Raw genomic sequence first — 22401 nt, 5'->3', positions numbered from 1 at the left:
ATATTAGTGATTGAAGTATCAAAATTTTGAACACTAATAAGTAATAAGATCATGTTTAAACATATATATCTATTTGTTAAAAATGCTTTTTAAATGTATTCCTAATAGCGAAATTTGTAATTAAGAGGCCGTTTGGTTCACGACATACAACATTACCGGGGGAATGGAATTCTCATTCCCCCGATTGGTTGGCAGATTATCTTATTCTCAGTAATCTTTTATTACCAACAGTGGATTTTTTTGGGGTATATTACCGGGAATTTGATTACCCAATTCCTTTAGGTATTGTTGGATTACCGGCATTTTGGACTAAAATACCCTTAAAAAAATTTCTCAAAATTATCCTTCTTCTCGTGTTGAATAATTAAAATTCTACGAAGGTTAAATTACAAATTTATCCTTAAACTATTTTAGATTTACAAAAAAATTCCATAATTATAATTTTATATAAAGTTCAGGGGTTAAAATAAAATTTTACCCTTTCATTAAACCTATTTATCTTTTCAATTTTGTAAAAAAATTATATAAATTTTATGAATTAAATTTTTTTAAGAAAATATATAAATTAATTATAGTAATATTATAATAGAATTCAACTTGTTAAAAAACAAATATATAATAAGTACAATTTGGTCAAACATACATTCCAATAATCTTTTTCCTTTAACCAAATACGGTAATATTACATTCATGCTAAACCAACACACACAAATACAACATTCCCAGTAATTCCATTCTCTGGTAATATTTTATTCCCACTGGTAATCTTACATTCCGTGAACCAAACGCACCCTAAAAGATAATGTGAATGTCAGCTTGAATAATTTAACCCATTTTAAAATTAATAATTAATATATACGATAAAATAAAAGAAAGTGATATGCTGATTCAAATTTGTTTGACTAATAATATTAAATATTATATTAAAATGATTTAAGACTGTAAACTTCAAATTTAGTATTGGCAACTAAAAAGAGGTTGCCCGTTGTGGAAGTGTAAAACAAATAAAATTCTTCAAAATTGTTTTAAAAAGATAAAATAACTTCTAGTCCCCGAACTTAATACTACCTCCAATTTGATTATTGAATTTTCTATCCGTGTTAATCATTAAATTTAATATTTTTTTTTAATTATTTTAATGACGTGATACATTCTTAAGATGTAAAAAAATTGAAATTCACATTCATGGACTAATATGAACAAAAGAATTTAAGGGATCAAATTAAAAAGAAATTACTACCAAATTGAAGGATCAAAACCTTTAACGGGTTTATAATAACTGACAGGTGTGGGTTAAAAGAAAACCAACAACTACAATAACCTAAAACTGATATGAGAAATTCGAGAACTTAGGTTTCATACCGACTTCCAAGCAGCAATGCTTCATCAACAAACCACGTTGAAAAATCGAGTGTCGTTCCTCAATTCCGCTAGGAGTCAATCAACTGTAATATGCAGTGAGGATAAAAATTGTCGGTGTTTAAACTTTAAACCAATGATTAGTGGCATAGTTGGAGAGAAGATTGACATAGTTCTCTAGTTAGTTGAAAGTTGGCAGACTTCCAAGCAAACCTTCCAATCAGCTTAGTGGACACTTAAATAGACCTATTGTTGTAACTAAAACCCATTGGCATCTATCAATCAGCATACATTTGTTCTTCAATTGGATAAAAAATGCAATATAGATGATTCAAAACAATACTATAGTAAGAGTTGTACTCGTTATCAGAACACTTGACTCGGTTAATAGGACATGCACATTCATTTAGAGTGCGCAAACCCTACCTGAAAACAAGAAGAAAAAGAGTTGGAGAGCATAGTCATCCAAATTGCTGAAGAACATATCCTGAGCAGTCAGTGCATTGTATTCCTCCTTCGTTGGACCAAGGATAGGTTGTATGTCCAAAGTTTCGGGTGAGATTATCATTTGAGGCGAACATATTACATCGGAAACAACCTCCACCCAGCTACAACCAGGAACTTTGTAATCACAATGGTCTGTCATCATTTTTCCTAATACTTGACACATCTAGCCATCTTCCTTTGGAAGCATACATGTTAGAGATAAGAGTATAAGGCTCCAAGGCAACGAGCTTTTCTTCAGCTCATTTGACCATATCATGTGCCATGGATGCTACATGCCCCTATGAATGCTAAAAGCCTCATCGACAAGGCCAGCTCGACCAAGCAGATCAACAAGGCAAGTGTAGTGCACTGAATCTGGAATAATTCTATATCATTCATCATTATATTGAAATAACAAAGCCCCTCATTCACTAGCCCCCACGGCTACATGCAGAAGAACAGCAAGAAAGGCAATTAGATCTGGATTTACACCAGTTGCTAACATTTTCTCAAACACTTAATACTTTCTTTTGAAAGACCAAGCGATGTCCAAGTAACAAGATCATCCTCTGAAACTGAAACAAAATATTGAATGCCCCATAAATGTTACCGCACTTGGGAGTATGCATGTATTAAAGCGTTAGCAACCGATAAAAAGGACTCAAACCCATTTTGACTACATAAGTGTGGACTTGCAACAATTCAGCAGAGGTGGATAAATCGCCACAAGATTGAATTATGCTTGACACAATTAATTCATCTGAACAGAAATTTTGTTGCCTCATTTCAATAAGAAGCTTCTCCATGTTGTGCATAACCCACAATCAGAGACACAACATTTCTGGCAGTCATTCCATCAGAGGCATTTCGAGTATCATTCAAATTTCCATTCTTTACATACATATCAACAAGTGCACTCACCACGTGAACAACTAAATCAAATCCAATTTTAATAATGAGATAATGAATCTGCCTTCCTAGTTCATAAAATCCCCAACTACAGAAAGATTAAGCAAAGAACAAAATGTAGAACCGTCCCCTTTAACACCTTCATTCATCAAATCAAAAACCTCAAAAGTCACTCGTGTTAAGGAATCCGAATAATAACAAGAAACCATCACATTCCAAAACACATGTTGCTGAATACAACTATCGGATAGAGCAAAATCGCAACCGATAATTTGAGAAATAAAATGAAGATAAGAAGACATAAAATTTTACGTGAAAAACTCCTAAATAATAAAGGGTAAAAACCACGGGCAACGGTAGACAAATTTTACTATGAGAAAATAGGAATTACAAATTCTCTCGATCTAACAGGAGAAAAACAAAACAATTCTCTCTTGATAAAAAGGAGAAAACAACTTTCAATAAAACTCTCTAAATTCTCTAGTATTGGGAGAAAGCTATAATGATTTGGGATGGTTTTTAAGATTAAAGACTAATCTTGTAAATACGCTAAAGTCCAGGGATTAATTGTGAGATTTTACTCTTTCATTTTCAACAATTGAGGCTTGACTTTTTGACAAAATTGGTGCTGCCATCGAAAGCAATTGTTCGAACAATTGTTGCTGCCACCGAAAATGGCCTCCAAAATCCCATCGAAAGTGGCTTGGCCACTTGTTGATTTTTTCACAACAAAAACAACAACAAAATCCTATTCCCATATTCAATGGGGTAAGGGGAGGTAGGGTAGTAGGTTTCCCCCAACGCCAGGTTGAGAGCATCTTCCGTGGAAGACCTCTGGCAGTCAGAAAATTAAAAAATAGATAAAATGCAATGCATGTATAAATAAATAAATACATAGTTGAACAGTCTTCATATGCGCGTCTGTAATGGAAAGTAATCCCTGCAAATAAATCTCTGTGTAAAAATCTCTGCATATAGACAAAAACGTAAGACTCGACTAAATTTAAAAAGAGGAAACATGAAGAGAATGATACACAGAAGTCAACGATAGGAAGCTACGAGAATGAATAAAGTTAAATGGGTTAAAACCTAAACTAAGGCAACACTACTCCGCTACCCTAGTTTTAAGCCTTCATAAATTCCAATGCCAGAAACGTATAAAAAGTATAATTCATGGAAATTACTACAAAGGCATTAAAAGAAGACAGAGATGATACACCCTATGGATGTGACACGCACTACTCGGTTACTCTGGTCTTAAGTCTCCATACTTTCCTATTGAAGGTCATGTCCTCGGTAAGGGCTAAATCCTTCAAATCAGATCTCAAGCAGTTTTCCCACTTCCGCCTTGGTCCTCTCCTTCTGGCATCGTCGACTGTAATCGACTATACCCTTTTGACCGCATCCGACGGTTGTCGCCTAAGAACATGCCCAAACCACCGTAGTCTTCCCTCCCTCAATTTTCGGATATAGGCACCCCAAGGACATCCTAATAGCATAGTTGGTGTCATATCCCACAGAGTTCTACCACATGCCCATCGAAGCATTCTCATTTCTATGGCCTCCATCCTCCTTACGTGATCCTTCTTGATTGCCCACATTCTGATCCATACAACAGCGCTGGTCTTATTGTCATTCTATAAAATTTTCCCTTAAGTTTTAGAGGCACCTTCTTGTCACACAAAACTCCAGTAGCAGCCATCCACTTTAGTCATCCCGCCTTATACGTGTGTAACGTCATCATCCACACCCCATCTTTATGTATCATAGACCCTAGGTACTTGAAACAATCCTTTGAGGGGAGAACGTGTCCTTCTATGCATACTTCTACATCTTCATCGTTTTGGTTCCCACTGAAGTTTGAACATAAATACTCTGTCTTTTCAATATTGATCCTTAAACCTTTTTCTTCCAAAGCAGTCTTCCAGGTAGTCAGTCTACTATTCAGCTCAGTTTTTGTTTTAGCAACTAGGACAATGTCGTCAGCGAAAAGCATATACCATGGGACACCGTCTGGTGTTGCACAATAGATGTCATCCATAATCAAGGCGAAGATGTAAGGGCTAAGAGTCGACCTCTGGTGGAGTCCGATTTCCACGGGAATGCTCGGTATCGCCAACTGTAGTCCTGACATATGTAGTAGATCTACAGTACATATCACGAATCACCCGGATATAAGCAGTTGGGATCCGTCTCGTTTCCAAGGTATTCTAGATCGTATCGCGGGGAACGCTATCATACGACTTCTCAAGGTCAATGAAAGCCATGTTTAGATCTCTATTTTTTTTTCCTTATATTCTCCATAAGCCGTCGAAGTAGATGAATCGCCTCCGTAGTAGATCTGACTGCATAAAGCCAAATTGATTTTCCGAAATCCTAATAATCTGTCTCAACCTAGCCTCTATCACCCTTTCCCATAGTTTCATAGTATGGTTGAGTAGTTTAATACCACTTGTTGATTTTTTCAACAACATCAAATCTCTACAATACACTTGACCGAAAACCCCTTCTTCAACTAGACCGCATTTTCCATATAAATTAACAAGAGCACTGCTCACAATAGAATTATATAAAAACCCCAATTTCACTATAAAACATTGTAATTCTATGTCAAAACGATTTCATTTACCTTAGAGGAATCACGGAGCAAAGAATTCAAAGTTATGTGATCAAAACCTACGTTGTGTATCAACATTTTCTTGAAATAAGAAAAACCCACGAAGATTCAACATTTCAACTTACAAATCATTGTGTTCTACGCCACCAAGTTTTGAACACGCATTGATCGAACAATTTCTCTGCATCGGAAAATTGTTTTCATTTAACGTAAAAATTTAGCATTTGAGTTTGCAAAGGCAGTACGTTGTTCAACCCTTGTTTTATTACTCGCGAATTGAGTTGTTTCCCTTCGTTAATGAGACCTAATTTGGCTGAAATTTTTAGGGCGTGGGAATAGAAGCCGGTCGATTCAGGATGCAGCGCCGACGCCGTGTTTCTGAGTGTACTCGACGAGAGAGATGGATTGGGTTTCAGACTCAGCGCGCGTAATTGGGTGGTTTCTCTAGAGAGTGTTGAAGAAGAAGATAACTGTCGTTTGAAATGGACAGTGGAGATCAGAGGAGCACGGCATTTAGAATGCATAGGATCAGCGAGGAGTAAGTCAACGATGAACGATGCTTATGTATATATTATTTATGATTATAAATTTAAATACTTATTATTATTAATTTTAGACTTGATTATTATGAAAATAAAATTTAAATAAATAACTTAATGATATATTTCTTTTAATATATAGATGGTAAGGTGGGCGTGCAATTCGCAAAATTTTCGCCTTTTTTCCTTCCAAATAATTTTGCTTTGACATTTTAATTGGATATATGTTTAAAATTTATATTTATATTTTTGGTTATTTTTTATATTTTGATTTAAAATTATCTTTATGTTGTAATTTTATTAATATAATTAGAAGCTTTATTTATTATTTACATAAATATAGAAAAAATAAAATTCTTATGCGGTTTTGGTGCAAATGAAATCATTGCGCTCAATAATAATATCAATAAACAAACAAATTAATCATGAAAGAGAGAGGAGCTAAGTCGAACGCATACTGTTGAAGAAACCATCTAACAACAGACAAAAATTAAAATACAATTAAAATAAAATAAAAGGGGGAAAACACCAACCATCTTTCTTTCTTTCTCATCCTCTCAGGACCAAGTTTCTTCTTCGATTTCTTCCGACTCTTTCAAGTTGGAATTTTGGCTAGAAATTCTTCGCCTCTTCTCTCCGTCGCCGCCTCTAAAGGTAAAATTTTCACCTTTTGTTTTGTTGTTGTTGAACTAACTTTTTATTCACATAATTCATTTTATTCTCCCCTTCATCTATTCGGCTCTTCTCTAAATAGGGTTTATGAAATTGTTACGAACTTTTTGTTTCCCGTTGTTGTATGGATTGTTCTTCGTTTATTGTTATTCGAGTTAATTAGTGATTGATCTCGGGTTTTTTAATCTGAACTGTATTGCGATGTAGGTTAAACTTTTAGGTTTCCTTGTTAGCTTCTGATGGTTTTTGTGGATTGCCTTTATGGAAGATGTCAAAAGTACGAATATTGGAAATTAGAGTTCTTTAGTGTCTTCTTTATGGTGATTTTCATTACTTTTCTTATATTCTGTTTTTGGATAATCTGGGTTCGTTTTCCTTCTTTAATTGTACATTGTCTGCTAATACATACACCTTCTATTATGAGCTGTATGGTTGTAATGTATGTATAGGAAGCTGCTAAATTGTTAACCTCTAACTGAAGAATCTGTTTCAACCGAAATTATGATTTCTGAAGCTTTTTATTCTCAACATGATCTTCAGCATCTACTTATAATACTTTTCAGATAATAACGATAACCATCTTGACAATACTTTTTATGAAGCTTTATACTGAGCTCGTTATGGTCCTGGTCTTATTAATGTTTAGTGTATTTGTATATAATTTCCCTATATATGGAGATAGTTTAATTGTTTGTGTTCCACCTTGCTTATTTCACATTTCTGTTTGGCATGATTAGTAAGGATATATTCACTTTGCTTGTTCATGCTTGTTAAAGCTTGATTCTATTTTTTTATAAGAATTGAAGGCCTCGTTAAAACCCCCCCTTCATGATTAATGGAACTCAAAATGAGTTCCTTAATCAGCGGAAGGAGGAAAAGAGTGCCTTATACTTCATTAATAATAAAAAGGATACATAAAATTTAAATCATCTAGATAAACCCCCTTACAAACAACCCGAAAACCCAAAATCAAATGCCCCTAACAACAACACTGTACTTAGCCTATTCCAGCCATAGCTAGCCCATCTACTTCTATATTGGCTTTCCTAGCAACCCATCTAATTACACCCTCTATATTGGCTTGATTCTATTTTTGTTATTATGTTACATGTTTTTTTCTGGCTTTTAAGTTGGTTTTTTTCTCCTTATGTTTGAAAGTATTACATTCTACTCGACCTTTGATGTCAAATAACAGGAGAAAATACACCGAACTACCTTTGCATTGAGTGGATGACAAAGATAACCGTGGGATATGGGAGGCTGCTGTTGTTCTTCTCGGAAGCCTCATCTGCATGGGACACCTGTATATTATGTCAGTAATATGTTCATCTCATGAATATTTCTAATGCCTTTATTATATTATAGGACTTTTCTTTCAGACCTAAGAAATTGAAGGTGTTTCTTTGGAATATTGGAGTATTCACTCACCGCTATCCGCAATAACAAAATGGAAAAGGAAGAAGCAAATGAGAAAGAAAACAATAATATTTTTAATACCCTTAGTTCACTCTTTTTGTAATTGATTATTCCACGAAATTGGTCCCTTCCATTCCTTCTTTCACTTGAACTGGTTGTAGCACCTGTAATCTGCAACTTTGACCATATAAACGTCTGAAGTTCTTTCATGGGATATAGGGTGTGTATATGTTTGTGAAGGATGAAGCTCTTGTTCGTTTTTGGCCATTGTGCTTATATGGTAGCTTGCCTGCTGATTTCTAATTTGTTTAGGTGGAGATATCCTTTTAACGACTATCTTGATAAAAATGTTCTTTAGAGTGTCTTTTATGTATCATTCTTTGAATTTTAAAATGCCTTTCCACAGTGTCCGCCTGGATTGGAAGAGAATGAGTCTTTAAGAGCTCACGATGGGTCAGCCTCTACAATGACTACAGTTCTGGTTAATTTGAATCTAGAAGTACCTGACACATTTAGGCCACCTCCAGCACCTTTGCCATATGACGGGGTCTTAGGGTGTCCACATTCAGCTGATTCAGAGTCTTTCAAGGAAACTGTCAGTGGGGACAGTTTTCGGACGCTGTCTACATGTGAAGATCTTGAGGAATTGGATTGCAGAACACAGTCTAGTTCTTTACTTCTTTCACCAAGAAAACCAGAAGCCACAACATTAACTGAATCTAATAAATCAGCAACTGAAGAAGAGGATACCTGTCCTATTTGTCTTGAAGATAGGTCTACTCTTATTGCCTAAGGCATTAATTGCTAGTGTAAGATCTAAAAACCATGTTTGCTGCTACCTGATTACCGTATGTTGAAAATTATGCCAATTTCCTTTATTTAATATCTTAGCAGCTCGTAAGTGATAGCTTGTATATGGTACCTGGACATGCAGAGTATGACGAAGAGAATCCAAAGCTTGTAACAAAATGTGAACATCATTTTCACCTCTCATGCATTTTGGAATGGATGGAAAGAAGTGACACGTGCCCTTTATGTGATCAGGTTTTGCCTCTTCCGAATTACTATAAATCTTACACGCGTTATTGGTTACCTGCATGAGATTAGATTATAGTCACACTCGTAGTAGAGGGATTAACTTGAGACAGGGCTTATAGTCACACTTGTTGGATGCAATTTACTGTGCTGTCAAATGAACTCATGTTTTGTCTATCTAGTGGATGGTGCAAGAAAAGAACAGAAATTATAGTGATTTTAAAAGTAAATCAAATGACTCTTCAGTCTTCTAATTCCTGTGCCAAATCTCGCACTTTACGTAACCTTGCAGGTATATGTTGATGACGATGTCTACAAACTACTGATATGTTGTACTATTTTAATGTTACAGGAAATGATATTTGATCAAACTTTTGATCAATAACTCCTTATTCAAGATGGAATTCTTTTGTTGTTTGAGAGTAAAGCTTTCCACTAAGGACATTGCAGTTGCATGCATATTAGGTTTCGGTTTTGCAGCTGGTCGGGCGGTGTGCCCACAAGATTGACTTACCTTTGTTATATGAAAGGTTGCATGTATTCAGGCTGCCATATTTTCATCGATTCTTCAAGGCTTTGACTCGGGAGAGATGAGAATCTGATCGACACAATTTATGATGCAACTCTGGATGTTGATGCTGCTCTTCTGTGGTTGAATATTTTGTCGATCAGTGGGAGAAAGATGGTGTAAGCTACGAGGTATTGAAGGGGTTAGAATCAGTTTCTGAAATTGAATGTTGTATGCTACCTTTCTTGTTTGCAGAACAGGATGAGTTTACTTGTTAATATTATCTATCATTTCCTTGGTTTTCTTCTCCCTGTTTCTGTATTTGAGTACCAGTGTGCTACCTTTCTTTCGCTATGGTTTTGTAAATACATATATTTTGGTATTGAAATGGATTTATGATTTTGGATGCTCGACGTGTTAATCGAAATATACACTTCATATGAATAAATTTGTCAATCTTAATAGTTAATATTATATTTATCAGCTTTTATTATCATCTTAATATATTAGATATTAGTATTATTAGTATGGGTAAATTACACATTTAATACTTAAACTATCAGTTTTGTTTCGTTTTAGTACCTAAACTTTCATTTGTTTCAAAATTATATTTAACGTTTACTAAATTATTTTTTTTAGTATCTCGCCGTTAAAAACTTAATGGAACTATTATAACATTATACTTTATTATACTTTTTTATGAGTAAATTATATCATTCATCACTCAATTATCTTTTCACTTCTATTTTGGCCATCGAAGTTTATTTTTTAAATTTAATTATTTAGCTTTCAAATTACTCCTAATTTAATCACTCTAACTTTTAAATTTAATTTTTTTTATTTTAATTATATATTAATAAAATATAAAATAATGTAATTTCATAAAATTATTAATAAATAGATTAGAGTGATTAAATCATGAGCAATTTGAGAGCAAAATATTTAAATTGAAAATTTTTATACTTTAGTACCTAAAATAGGAGTGAGAAGATAATTAAGTGATGAATGATGTAATTTACCAATAAAATTTTAAGTTTTTAACGGTAGGATACTAAAATGAAACAAAAAATATACGTTAGATATAATTTTGAAACAAATAAAGTTTAAGTATTAAAACGAAATAAAATTGATAGCTTATATATAAACGTGCACTTCATATTTTAGAATGATATTTAACAAAATAGTCTAAAGGTAAATTTTCTCTGAATAACTGAGAATACGTCTGCAGAATGCGGTAAATATTTAGAATACGGTTGTTTTGAAACTTTTATAGAGGGGAATCATGGCTTAAATGCTTTGCATAGCAGAGTAAGGATTATTTTCTAGTTGTCAGATTATGTTGAAGTGTTAGATGAAGATCCATGGATTGTATATGGCAAGTACCTTATGGTTCAGGCCTGATCTAAGTCTTGCTCTGTCTTGGAACATTATCGCTTGGATTAGATTACCGATGTAACACCCCTAATTCATATTCGACCCGAATACAAGTTCGAGATGTCACATTGATTTTTCAAACTTTGATTCTTAAAGAAAAATAGAGAAATTTAAAATTTTTATTAAAACAAAATACTTTAATTGACATAAAAGAGACCACTTAATACAAAATCGATCAGAGTATTCGTAATTAACCACTTATTACATACCAACACTCTATACACAACAAAATACCTACTTTGTCAATTACTTCTGATATGATTTTCTTAGTAATATTGTTGTTCTTGCCACTTCTATTCTGAATCTTCTTATTTCTTGGTACCTACGTGTAAATCACTTACACGCTAAGTCATAGACTTAGTGAGGCAATAAATGAATATGCAACAATATCTTCATGAATATGCATTCTTACCATTTCCTTTATGACATTTCAATATGCATGTATCTATTACACAATAACATATATAATCATATCATGCATGTACGAAACTTACCTTCTTGTACCACTTTCACTTTACTTTGTATTTCAATTGCCCATGTATATTATTGAGAATAGAGGTATGTGAGTACATGGAGGTTGTGCACTAATGCTGTCACCACAGCTCGTATCAATTCCCTCATGGGGCACCGAACCTTAGTTCAGTATTCGTCCCGAAGGACTGTCATATATGTCCCGTAGGACCACTACATCCCGAATGACTATTATACCCTCGACTCTTAGCATGCCAATTACACCTATAGCTCTCATATCGTATACTATGGGCATTATTCTTATATTTAATATGTTCATGTACTAATGTCATTTCTCTTGTGATCATGTAGCTCATGTCACTTACTTCATGTCATGTTCTCATATCATATCATATCACATGTATTTGAATCTATTAATATATATCATTTATCCAATCACATGAACATATATATGCCTTATGCATGTATTACAATAATTATCATGTATGCATGTTCAACTATTGTACTATGAAAATCAATATAGGGATTAGACTTATCACAAGTCTTATTCCATTATACTATACATAGAGTATGCACTCACCTTAGCTTTGTTTTGATTCGATTCTAATCTTTTGATCGTTTTGGATATGCTTATTTTTAGTATCTACATAATCACACATGGATCTATATCAGTATTATAGCTAATATACTCTAATGGTTCACTCTTTAGATTAAGATAAATGCCAATTTTCTCTTTTAATGAAAGTATGCATCGGTGCATAAAATGTATTCGATGTTTTATTATTAATGGGATGCATCGATGCATGCCTTATGCATCGATGCACTAATTGCATTCGATGTTTTTATTTTAAAAGAGTGCATCGATGCACTACCTGTGCATCGATACACCTTCAAACAATTTCTGGGTTTTAACCTTGATGCATCGATGCACTATGAATATGCATCGATGCACTCTGCCCAGAATCCTCTTTTTGAACCCAAAAATTCATTCATTTTGGATTAAATCCTCCATTTTTAATCCCATTTTTTATTCTTAACTCTAGTACACATCCTTAAACCAATTTATACTCATTTATTTCATCTTAAACCTCCAAATCCTATCCCTCATATGTAATTCAAGAATTACATCAATAATTCAACATGTTTGAATTCCACTTTTAACACTTCGTATATCTTAACTAGATTGATGACAAGTCAAATTTAACTTTCAATTCTAGTTATGAACTCTATTCCAAGATTTCATTTAAGAACTTCAAAACTTAAATCTCTCCTAACTCCATCATCCTTTGATATTAAGATAACTTAAGCTTTCCTTAAGCTTAGTTATCATCTAACAATCAAAAACCAATCTTAAATTTAACAAGAAACTCAATAATCAGAAATTTTACCTTTGCTTTGGTTTACACACACAAGGAAGAAAGAAGAAGAAAGAGAACTCTGGAAGCCTTGGGTGTTTTCTCTCCTTCCACCCACGTGTATCCTTATATATATATACTTATCCTTTCTTTAATTATTTTTCCTTGCAATTACTCTATTGTCCTTATATTCCTTATTCCTTTCAATTCCATCCTACACAAATAATTTACATGTAAATCTTTATACTATTTATTCATTTTATTTTAACCACAAAATTCTGAGACTTTACAATTTAGTTACTAACCCAGTATTGAGGATGTTACAACCGAGTCTTCCATGATACATGTACAAGAAGAACGTGCTTAAGGAGATTGGAGAAACGGTGGTGCAAGCTATTAAGATGGACTATAATACCGACAAGGGCCACTGGAGAAGGTTTGCTCGAATGACCATCTTAGTGAACCCCTTAAATCGAAATTTCAAATTGACGACTGTGTTCAAAGGATCGTGTATGAGTCGCTTCTGAGTGTTTTCATTTCATGTGGTTGTTATGGTCATCTAAAAGATAATTGTCCGTCTTCTTAAACCAAGGTTCGTCTACTCAAAAGCGGTTCAAAATCCTCCTGCTGCGCCGGAATTATAAAAAAAACTACGACCCTCGGATGGTTGTAGAACGTTAAAACCTGCGTCTAGCCTGTAAAGAAGGGAACAGATCCTACGGAATCCAAGGAAACCAGGATAAGCATGGCAAGAAAACCCGAGGATCACCTTATCAAACCTGAGTTTGGCTAATAATAATAATGCTGAAGAGTTTACTTCCATACAAGGTAAACCTACTGCTAAATGCAAGGGTAAAGAAGTGATAGTTTATGTAACTTGCCGAGATTCAAGTCTGATCATAGACACTTAATGATCTCTCTTGGGGGTACTGTTACATGCAGGGGTTCCCTTCTATTTTGTTTCTTTGTAGGATGAAATCAGCACCCTTCTTTTTAGGACTTCATTCAAAAACATTGGAAGCATGACGGTTCTATCCTAGACAGGTTACTGCATCTTGAAGCAGAATTTCGTCTTCATTTAGAGAAAATCCTGGATGAAGATGAATTCTTATGGATGCAAAATTCTATACAGTGAATGACTGTCTTTAGGGGATCATAATACCATGGCCAGGAGAATATATATTAGAATATCTGATTCGAAAGTTGATAGGGATCGGTGCTATGATACTGACATTCTCATGGCGGAGGCCATCTCTTATTATCATTGTGTATACGTGCCATAAAACGATTCCTAAAACGATATTTGAACTGTGTGTTTTCCCTATACTAAGTGTTGCTTTTCACCGGATATCACGTGCGATATATCATAGCTATACAACACTTATGTATTGATTATTTAAAGACTTTGAACATGGAGGTACGAATGAATTTGATTATTAGAAATGTGTGTTCTCACAAAATGGAAGGATGAGATAAGATTAGATTGTTTGTAGATTATTGACCATCAGATTAAATCTAATAATTATATATATATATATAAGACATATTTTAACAGGTAAATACACTTAACATGCATCAAGATTTAAACATATAAATTAAAATATGCTTTAATATATATTATTTGATGATTAAGAAAAAATTTAAGAATTTAGTTTAAGATTAAATTTATATTTTAGGATATTAAGTTTCAAAACTTTATCTTCAGTTTCGATATTCGAAGGGTGAATTTCAAAATTTTCTTACAAGTTTTGAAACTCATAGATTCATTTTGTCAAATATTGTATTTCCGAACCTCCTTTGATGATGTGTAATACTATATAACCCTATTATTAATATGGTTAGTAATTTAAGCCCTAAATGAATGTTTGATGATTGTTTGAAAGCTTGTCTAATTTAATTTCGATTCGATGTTAACTAGATTTTGACTAGTTAATGTGACTTTTATATGATTTATGACTAATCCAGGTTTGGAGTATTACATTCCTAGCCCAGCTCGGTGGCTAAATGTTGGATGTTTGTACAAGGGGTCCGGGTTCAATTTCTTGCATTTGTAACATGTGTGGAGAGATAAAACAATGTAAAAATCAAAAATAAAATTAATATCGTTGTTATTTTTTTAATGGTCGTGAACAAAATAAAAACAATAATATTAATAACGATTTTGTCAAAAAATAGTTTAGTGAGCACTAATTTTAATTTAGGTTTTAATTATAGCACATAATCATTAAATTTAAAACATAGGATGACATGAAAAATTATTTTTTATTTTGGTGATAACGTAAAGACTGAATGGTGCAAAAAGTTGTAGTATCGACTTTTACGATTATTGAAAAATAGTTTTCGCATTCTTTTTTTATTGAGTGATCGGGGTTAAGGTCTATACACACGAATCATCGTCGTATGTGTTTTTCTAGACAAAGTTCATGTAATTTTTTTTCTTCTAGTTTGGTCCATGCAATTTTTCTTTCATTTTGGCCCCTATGATACAAAAATGAAATATGATCTGCTGATTACCTCACCAAAATGCAAACCAACTCAGATGGTTCTCTCAGCGTTATTCCCAACCTGTCTCCCTAATTCACTGATGTCGTTTTCAGAGATGCTTATATCCCTCCTTACTGGAGGACCAAGAACCCTTAATGTAAAGGCTTTTGCCTTCTTACTATTCTAAAACGAAAATATCATATTTCTCTAAATATATCTCGAGTTACTTTATTTACTTAATTTTATTTTTCATTCAAATTATTCTCCTAATTTAAAATGTTATAGATGACTTTTTTTATAAATAAAATTATTTTAAATTTCAAGAAATTAATATAAACTTTAATTTTGTAAGAGTGTGTTTAGATTTAAATATCAAGGAGTTTCAGTATTATAAATGTAACTACTCGAACTCACGACTTCTGAAAAGAATAACATCCCTTTTATTATTGAGATCACTTGATGAGTTTCAGTATTATAAAGTTTTAAATTCACTAAAGTACAAATCCTTATTTAAGTAAAAATAGGAGAGAAGTTCAAAATCTACAAAAAGTTTTGGAAGGAGAACTTTGGTAGCCAAGTCTGTCCATTTACATGTGTAGCATGTGTTAAAATTTGGGGTCACATACATGAATGTCACTCAAACCCGTTCATGTACAACCTTTGTGTCATAACGACATTTTCATTTGAAGGAAAAATAAATTTTTCGTTTGGTTCTCGAGAAAGTTGTAGAAAAATTTGCAAACGAATATTTTGACAATATCTTTAATCGTTTTCAATGATGAATTTTTGTAAAATAACCTCATAGATCCCTAATAATTTCAAATTTAATAAATTAATCATTATTATAAATTATTTTAAGGGCCTAATTTTAAAAAGTAACACATGACATGTCCATCTTGTGGGACGACCTGTTGATAACATAAACCGCTTATACAAATTCCACCTGAATAGGAAAGTTAATTTTTAAAATTTGTCATATTCTTATTTCATTTAATGCTTCAGATTTTATTATATAAAAAATTAAATTTTTTTAGTTTAATACTTTTATAGAGGCATGATCTATTCACATCGTGTAAAATTTTTAGTTTTATATCTTTTTAGGATCGAGTGAAAATATACAACTGAAATTAATAATAAAAAATGAGAAGATATTCACTAAAAAATGAGACAATCTTAACCGTCTATTTGTACTTATCCAATTACCTTAAAAAGATGTAAAATTAAAAATTTTACAATTGACGTAAATAGATCTTAACGTTTTTATATATTTACTTTTTGCAATTAATTTTACATTTATAAAGTTCTATAACCTAAAGTTTTTTCTAAAGAATTTATCCAAGCAAAATATTCATGCATTTAAAAAAGGGTTAATTATTTATGTTTGTGTTTTATCCACTTTTCCTCACCGATTTTAAAAAACATAATATATGATCACTTTTGTTTTTATTCTGTTAAGATATAATCACTTTCGTTTTTATTTAATTAACATGTAGTCACCACAGGTTAACTGTCGTTAACAGTTAACAAATTAGGTGACATGATATTTTGATATAATCACACATTTGGTCTATGTTATTTATATTTTCTCTCAATTTAATCACGCTTTTAATAAATTAAAATAAATTTAATTATCAGTCAAATGACGCCACGTGGCATAATCTATATGTATATTAATTTAAAAAATATTTTTATATAAATATTTAACTTAACTTCATAATATTTTATATATATTAACTTTTAAAAATATTTTTATATTAACTTATTAAATAAATTTTATTATTAACTTAATTTAAAAATATTTTATCTTGATTTTAATTTAAAAATATATATTTTATTCTTATCTAAATTTTTAAAAATATATTTTGTTATTATGACACATGGTATAATTCGATTGGAAGATTAAATTTATTTTAATTTATTAAAAATATGACTAAATTAAGAATATATATAAATAATAGGGACCAAATGTGTGATTATACTAAAATGTTTACCTGTCACGTCACCTAATTTATCAACTATTAACAGCGGTTAGTTCATGATAACCACATTTTAATTAAATAAAAACAAAAATGATTATATATTTTGTTTTTTGAAATCAGTTAGGAAAAGTTGACAAAACACAAATATAAGTGATCAGCCATGTAGTTAACACTTCAAAATATTATCATTTAAAAAGAAAAACCAAAATTTTAAAATTCCTCATCTAAACATACCCTATATTACTTCCTTTAAATCCCATGACACAACCATGATTAATTATTAACTTAAGTCATCACATCATGGCATGGCAAGTAGTATAAATTAATGGGTTTAGAGTGTTTTGAATCCTTAAGAAACCTTTTCATTCTCCAACCCTTTTTTTTACTCCTGCCAAAGTCAAAAGGAAGGTGAGAGAATGGGTTGAGGATAGACACCAAAAGGGTCTTCAAAAAAAAATCATTCATTACTGGGTTTTCAAAAGCGCCCTCCAGGCACGAGTCGCAAAGAGACGATGAAGAGAACGCTTGTCTTGATCAGAGCGAGGTGTTTCACAAGAAGCGTTGAGGCATGCCTATGAACTTTAAGCGACGGGCGCACGTTTCTTCCGCTTTAAGGGTAGGAGATAAAAACACCAGCTACTGAAAATAACTCAGTTTATACACCAAAAGAACAAAGTAAAAGGAGACAATATATGGAAAGAGATGAAAGGAAAGTCGAAGCAATATAAACGGATAAATCTATTGAGTAGCAATGTGTGAATACACGAACCACGTTAATTAAGATGAGGAGATTGCACACATTTCTTTGCCGTACAATCCATGAATCCATGCAATGAAGTGTGAACACATGAGCCACAGTAATGGTTGGAATTAAGGCATTAGTCTAGACTGTATAATGCATGAACCATGCAGTAAAGTGTGAATACATGAGCCACATTAATGGCAGGAGTTAAAGCATTAATCTAGGTTGTATAATACATGAATTTAGCTGTATATTAGCAAACAAAAGGAATAGATCGGCTGGTGTAAAACTGCATAAAAATGGTTGGAGTTAAGGCATTAATCTAGACTGTATAAACTGCACAAAAAGAATAGTTTTGCATGAATCTAAGATTAATATGTTGCAGACAAATCAGGCTGTATAATGCATGAATCTAGGTGTGTACAAGCAATGGGTCTTGTGAATAGTAGAAATCTCTTAACTCTTGAGGATGGGACAAGTAATGGCGAAGGAATAGAGTGTGGGGAAGAGTTTAAGTACTTCAAGAGTGAACTGGTGAATAATGGGCGTAGATATTATCTAGAATTGCTTTTAAATTTTTTAGCATAAAATGTACGTCTCACATACGAAAGGCGTATGTCTACGTCTTGCACCTAAGTTTCAGGAATCTTTTACGCCTCAATACGCCTTACGTCCTTAAAAATCAATATTCATTATTTGGTAGAGTTGAAAAATAATAGAATGATCATCCTCCCATTCTCTTTAATTTCACTTTCATTTCTTATCAAATATACTCAGAATTTATTTATTTTTTCCTCTCATTTCTTCACTTTTCTATTACTTCTTACCATCTATTCCACTTTTCCGCTTAATCAAGTAAAGTCTTAAATTATTCCTATATCTAACAGAACTAAGGTTTATGATAATTATGTTGTATTTCTTTAGTTATAATGGTGGGAAAAACATCAAACATGTATGCTTTACCTCAGCATGGTGGATATTGAACATAATAGTATTGTAATAATTAGGGACAGGTAGAATTTTATGTTGGGACTAGTTTGGGATGAACTTATAAAATTATAGGATTGAAAACAGATTTTTAATAGAAAGTATATAGAAAAAAAATCTAAAACATATGGTAATTTTAAATTTTCAAGAGGTCGACTGCCTGCACCCGCCCTTCAATCCATCCCTGGTAATAATATTTTATTGTCCTTTATAAGTAGAATGGTTTATATTAGTTCTTATTAGAGCAGATCTAAAAGCCTTTGATCTTTATTTTACCACTTTAATATGTTTGAGCTTTTGCATTTATGATCTCAGAATTCTAGACCCAAATTAAGCATTTAGCCTTTATATTAGTGCATGTTTAGCTGAGGTGTTTGGAGGTGTAATTATCATTCAATCGAGTTTAGTTACGATCAAACATTAAGAGGGATAAATTATTCAAATAAAAAACAATAGTCTCATTAAGTAATTAGTTCCGAAATATAGAAGGGGCAAAATCTAATTTAAATTTAAACTGATAAGGATTTTTACAATGTCCGAGGCACTAGTTGGTTGTGTATTATGCCACCATGTGTCTCCCTCCATATACATTCATCTGTGATTTTATTTCTCTACGTTTTGTTCATGTTATAATGATTGCATGGTGTTTACACTTTGCAGAAGAACCATAAGGTGCATCCATGTGATCCCAATCTCAGAGAGAGATCGAGTAGCACAAAGCAACTCCATTTAGGGAAAATGGCATAGAAGGGACTTGATCGGTCACAGTCTTCTTCCTCCGTGAATCATATTGAATTGTGCAGTTCTGTGTTGAGTACATATTGTGACTCTGCAACTCTAGGTTTAGTGTTCAACTATAATGTCAACATTCATGTTCCTATTGGGCCACTTTTTCAAGTTGAGGTACCAGAGTGGACTGGTGGAGCTTCAGAAAGCGATGCGAAATGGTTAGGGACTCGTGTTTGGCCATGGGAAAAAAGGGAACACAAATTCATGATCAAAAGGGATCGGATCGGAAAGGGAAGACAAGACTCATGTGGCTGCCATATTCGAGATTCGATACAATGTGTAAGATTTCATGTTACTGAGAAAAGGTTGAGAGTAAAGCTCGAGCTCGGTTTCGCTTTCTACCGGTGGAAATTCAATAAGATGGGTGAAGAGGTTGCATTTGCTTGGAAAGAGGAAGAAGAGAAGGTGTTTTCATGTATAGCGAAGTCCAATCCTTTATCACCATGGGATGAGATCGGCAAACATTTTCATAACAAAAGCAGGGAAGAACTAGTTTGCTACTATTTCATTGTCTTTCTTTTGCAACATAAAACATACCGGAATAGGGTCACTCCGAGTAACAATAACAGCGACGACGACGACGAAGAAATAGGCGTCGAAGCAGAGGCGATTAGAAAAGGCATTGAGCGTAAACCTACTAAGTCCACCTCTATCTTAATTTCCCCAAAGAAGAAGGAAAAGAAGTCGAAAATGGTAGTTGAAAACGAATCTTTCAGTGGCAAAGATTTTGTTTTATGTAGCAATTTGAGAAGGAAGGGCCGAAGAACCGGTCATACATTTAGTCTATTGCAGTTCGGATGCTCTTCAAGTGTTTTTGTTTAATGCTTTTCCATTTTATATTTTTCGAATGAGTTAATATCGGATATATTAACATATGATTTATAGTTTTATATACTACCATTAAATTAGATAACATCTCATCATTTATAAAAGTTTAGCTCGAATATAGTAAAATGTAACTTGGCATTAATGAATTGCTCGACTAGTTCAGTTGGTAGAACGCAAGGCTTTTAACCTTGTGGTCGTGGGATCGAGTCTCATTGAGGGCAATTCATAACGGAGGTCTTTCACGGAAGCTGCCCTCAACTTTGCGTTGGGGGCAGCCTACTACCCTACCTCCCCCTTATCCTATTACATATGGGAATAGGGTTAGTTAATTTTTTATTAACTTGGCATTAATATAAATTGTAACTTTAGATTAAATAAAATAGTTCTCATTTTAAAATTATATTTAATAATTTTTTTTATCAAGTAAAGACGTATTTTGTAGGAAACGCCTGTGATAGAAATCGGCTAACTTTAAAAGTTATATTATAATGATAAAAAAAAGGGGGGAATGAGTATCTTCTGCTGATGTGGCAGAAGTTAATTAGAACTTTAAAGATTGCGACGGAAATCAAAATAAAAAAGAAGGGTCAAAATATGAATAAATTATAAATTTTTGTGTTCAATTGCTCAATAAAAACATGTTTAAAAGACTATATTTAAACACTTCAAAAGTCGCATACCTACATAATGTAGGATTTGAGAAGCTCGTGGTGATTTTTATTGAGTGATTGAACATACGACAAACACATATGTTGATGTTGCTTGATTCATGCTTGTGCTCATGTAATTGAGACACATACAGTGTATGTGCATTTGACCTTTTTAGACAGCATTCATATACTATTTTTTTCATATTATTGGCCCTTTTTTTTCTTTTATTCAATTTCAGCCCAAACCTAACTTACTTCTGTAGAGTCATCAGAATGTGCTTCTTACAAAACATTTCTTCTGTTACATCAATAGAATACGCTTTCTACAAAATGCGTCTTTATTTACGTAGCAGAAAAGAGTTAATTTAAAAAATAATCGAGTATATATATATGTTAAAATGAAAATAATTATTTATTAGGTGATATTTTGATTAAAAAAAAGCCTCACATGCAAGGTACGTGTATATCTACATTAGTAGTTACTATTTATTTATCATGTTTTAGAAGTTGAATTAGTAATGAATTAAGCTGGCTTGATAACTTTTAGTTCTTTCTATGTTGCAAACTCTGTTTGGTGCAAGTAAAGGATTTCATGTGGAGGGCAGGCGTTACGGGATATTCTTCTGCTCATTATTTCACCTATGTAATATAATGTGTTTCAGAAGGCTATACATTTGCTTTTAAATTGCGTCTGAATGTAGGCAGAATTGGAGTCGCAACAACCGGATATGGAACAAAGAGCAGATTGCATATTGAGAATTAATGAGGTCCTTACATAGAAATTTATCCTCTTTTTCCCAAACCTTAGTAAATCAATTAACCTGCTAATGACGAATTGAATTGAGTCATTTTGTCTTAGATTTTGGCAAAGGCTATTTATATTGTCAAATGCAAACCTCCCACACAGGTTTTAAAACCAGTAGCTATCATTAAAAAAAACTAGTGTCCTGAACATCTTAAGCCAAAAATACTGTAGTAGAGATTATAAACACTGATTCTAATTCTGAACTTTTTAGACATCATAGTTAGATGTCACAAGTGATAGAACGGACACACTTATTCAGTACATCTCATGGTGCCCGTCTCACTATTGCTTTTTCGTTCACGCAAAACAGGTCTCCACTTCTTCATTGCTATCTGC

The 22401-nt window shown here is 32.8% G+C and overlaps 2 protein-coding genes and 1 pseudogene across 2 annotated transcripts; 2 read left to right on the top strand and 1 right to left on the bottom strand.

Annotated features, from left to right (window-relative positions):
* Positions 1-1638: 1638 nt before the first annotated feature.
* On the bottom strand, positions 1639-5905 carry LOC120136033 (annotated as a pseudogene).
* A 537-nt stretch (positions 5906-6442) lies between these two features.
* On the top strand, positions 6443-9947 carry LOC120136044 (probable E3 ubiquitin-protein ligase RHB1A). Its single transcript, XM_039152161.1, has 4 exons — positions 6443-6564; positions 8405-8768; positions 8933-9042; positions 9386-9947. Exons 2-4 carry the CDS (start codon positions 8465-8467, stop codon positions 9416-9418), a joined length of 447 nt encoding a protein of 148 aa, XP_039008092.1. The 5' UTR covers positions 6443-6564; positions 8405-8464; the 3' UTR covers positions 9419-9947.
* A 3198-nt stretch (positions 9948-13145) lies between these two features.
* Positions 13146-20604, top strand: LOC120135938 (AT-rich interactive domain-containing protein 2-like). The gene is made up of 2 exons (XM_039152078.1): positions 13146-13237; positions 19797-20604. The coding sequence occupies exons 1-2, from the start codon at positions 13146-13148 to the stop codon at positions 20602-20604; spliced, it is 900 nt and encodes a 299-aa protein (XP_039008009.1).
* Positions 20605-22401: the final 1797 nt, after the last annotated feature.

The sequence above is a fragment of the Hibiscus syriacus genome, unplaced genomic scaffold (assembly GCF_006381635.1).
Source record: "Hibiscus syriacus cultivar Baekdansim isolate YM2019G1 unplaced genomic scaffold, ASM638163v2 tig00110621_pilon, whole genome shotgun sequence".
Taxonomy (NCBI): domain Eukaryota; kingdom Viridiplantae; phylum Streptophyta; class Magnoliopsida; order Malvales; family Malvaceae; genus Hibiscus; species Hibiscus syriacus.
Note: the sequence above shows the minus strand (reverse complement) of the source record. Positions and strands in the feature narration are given on the sequence as shown.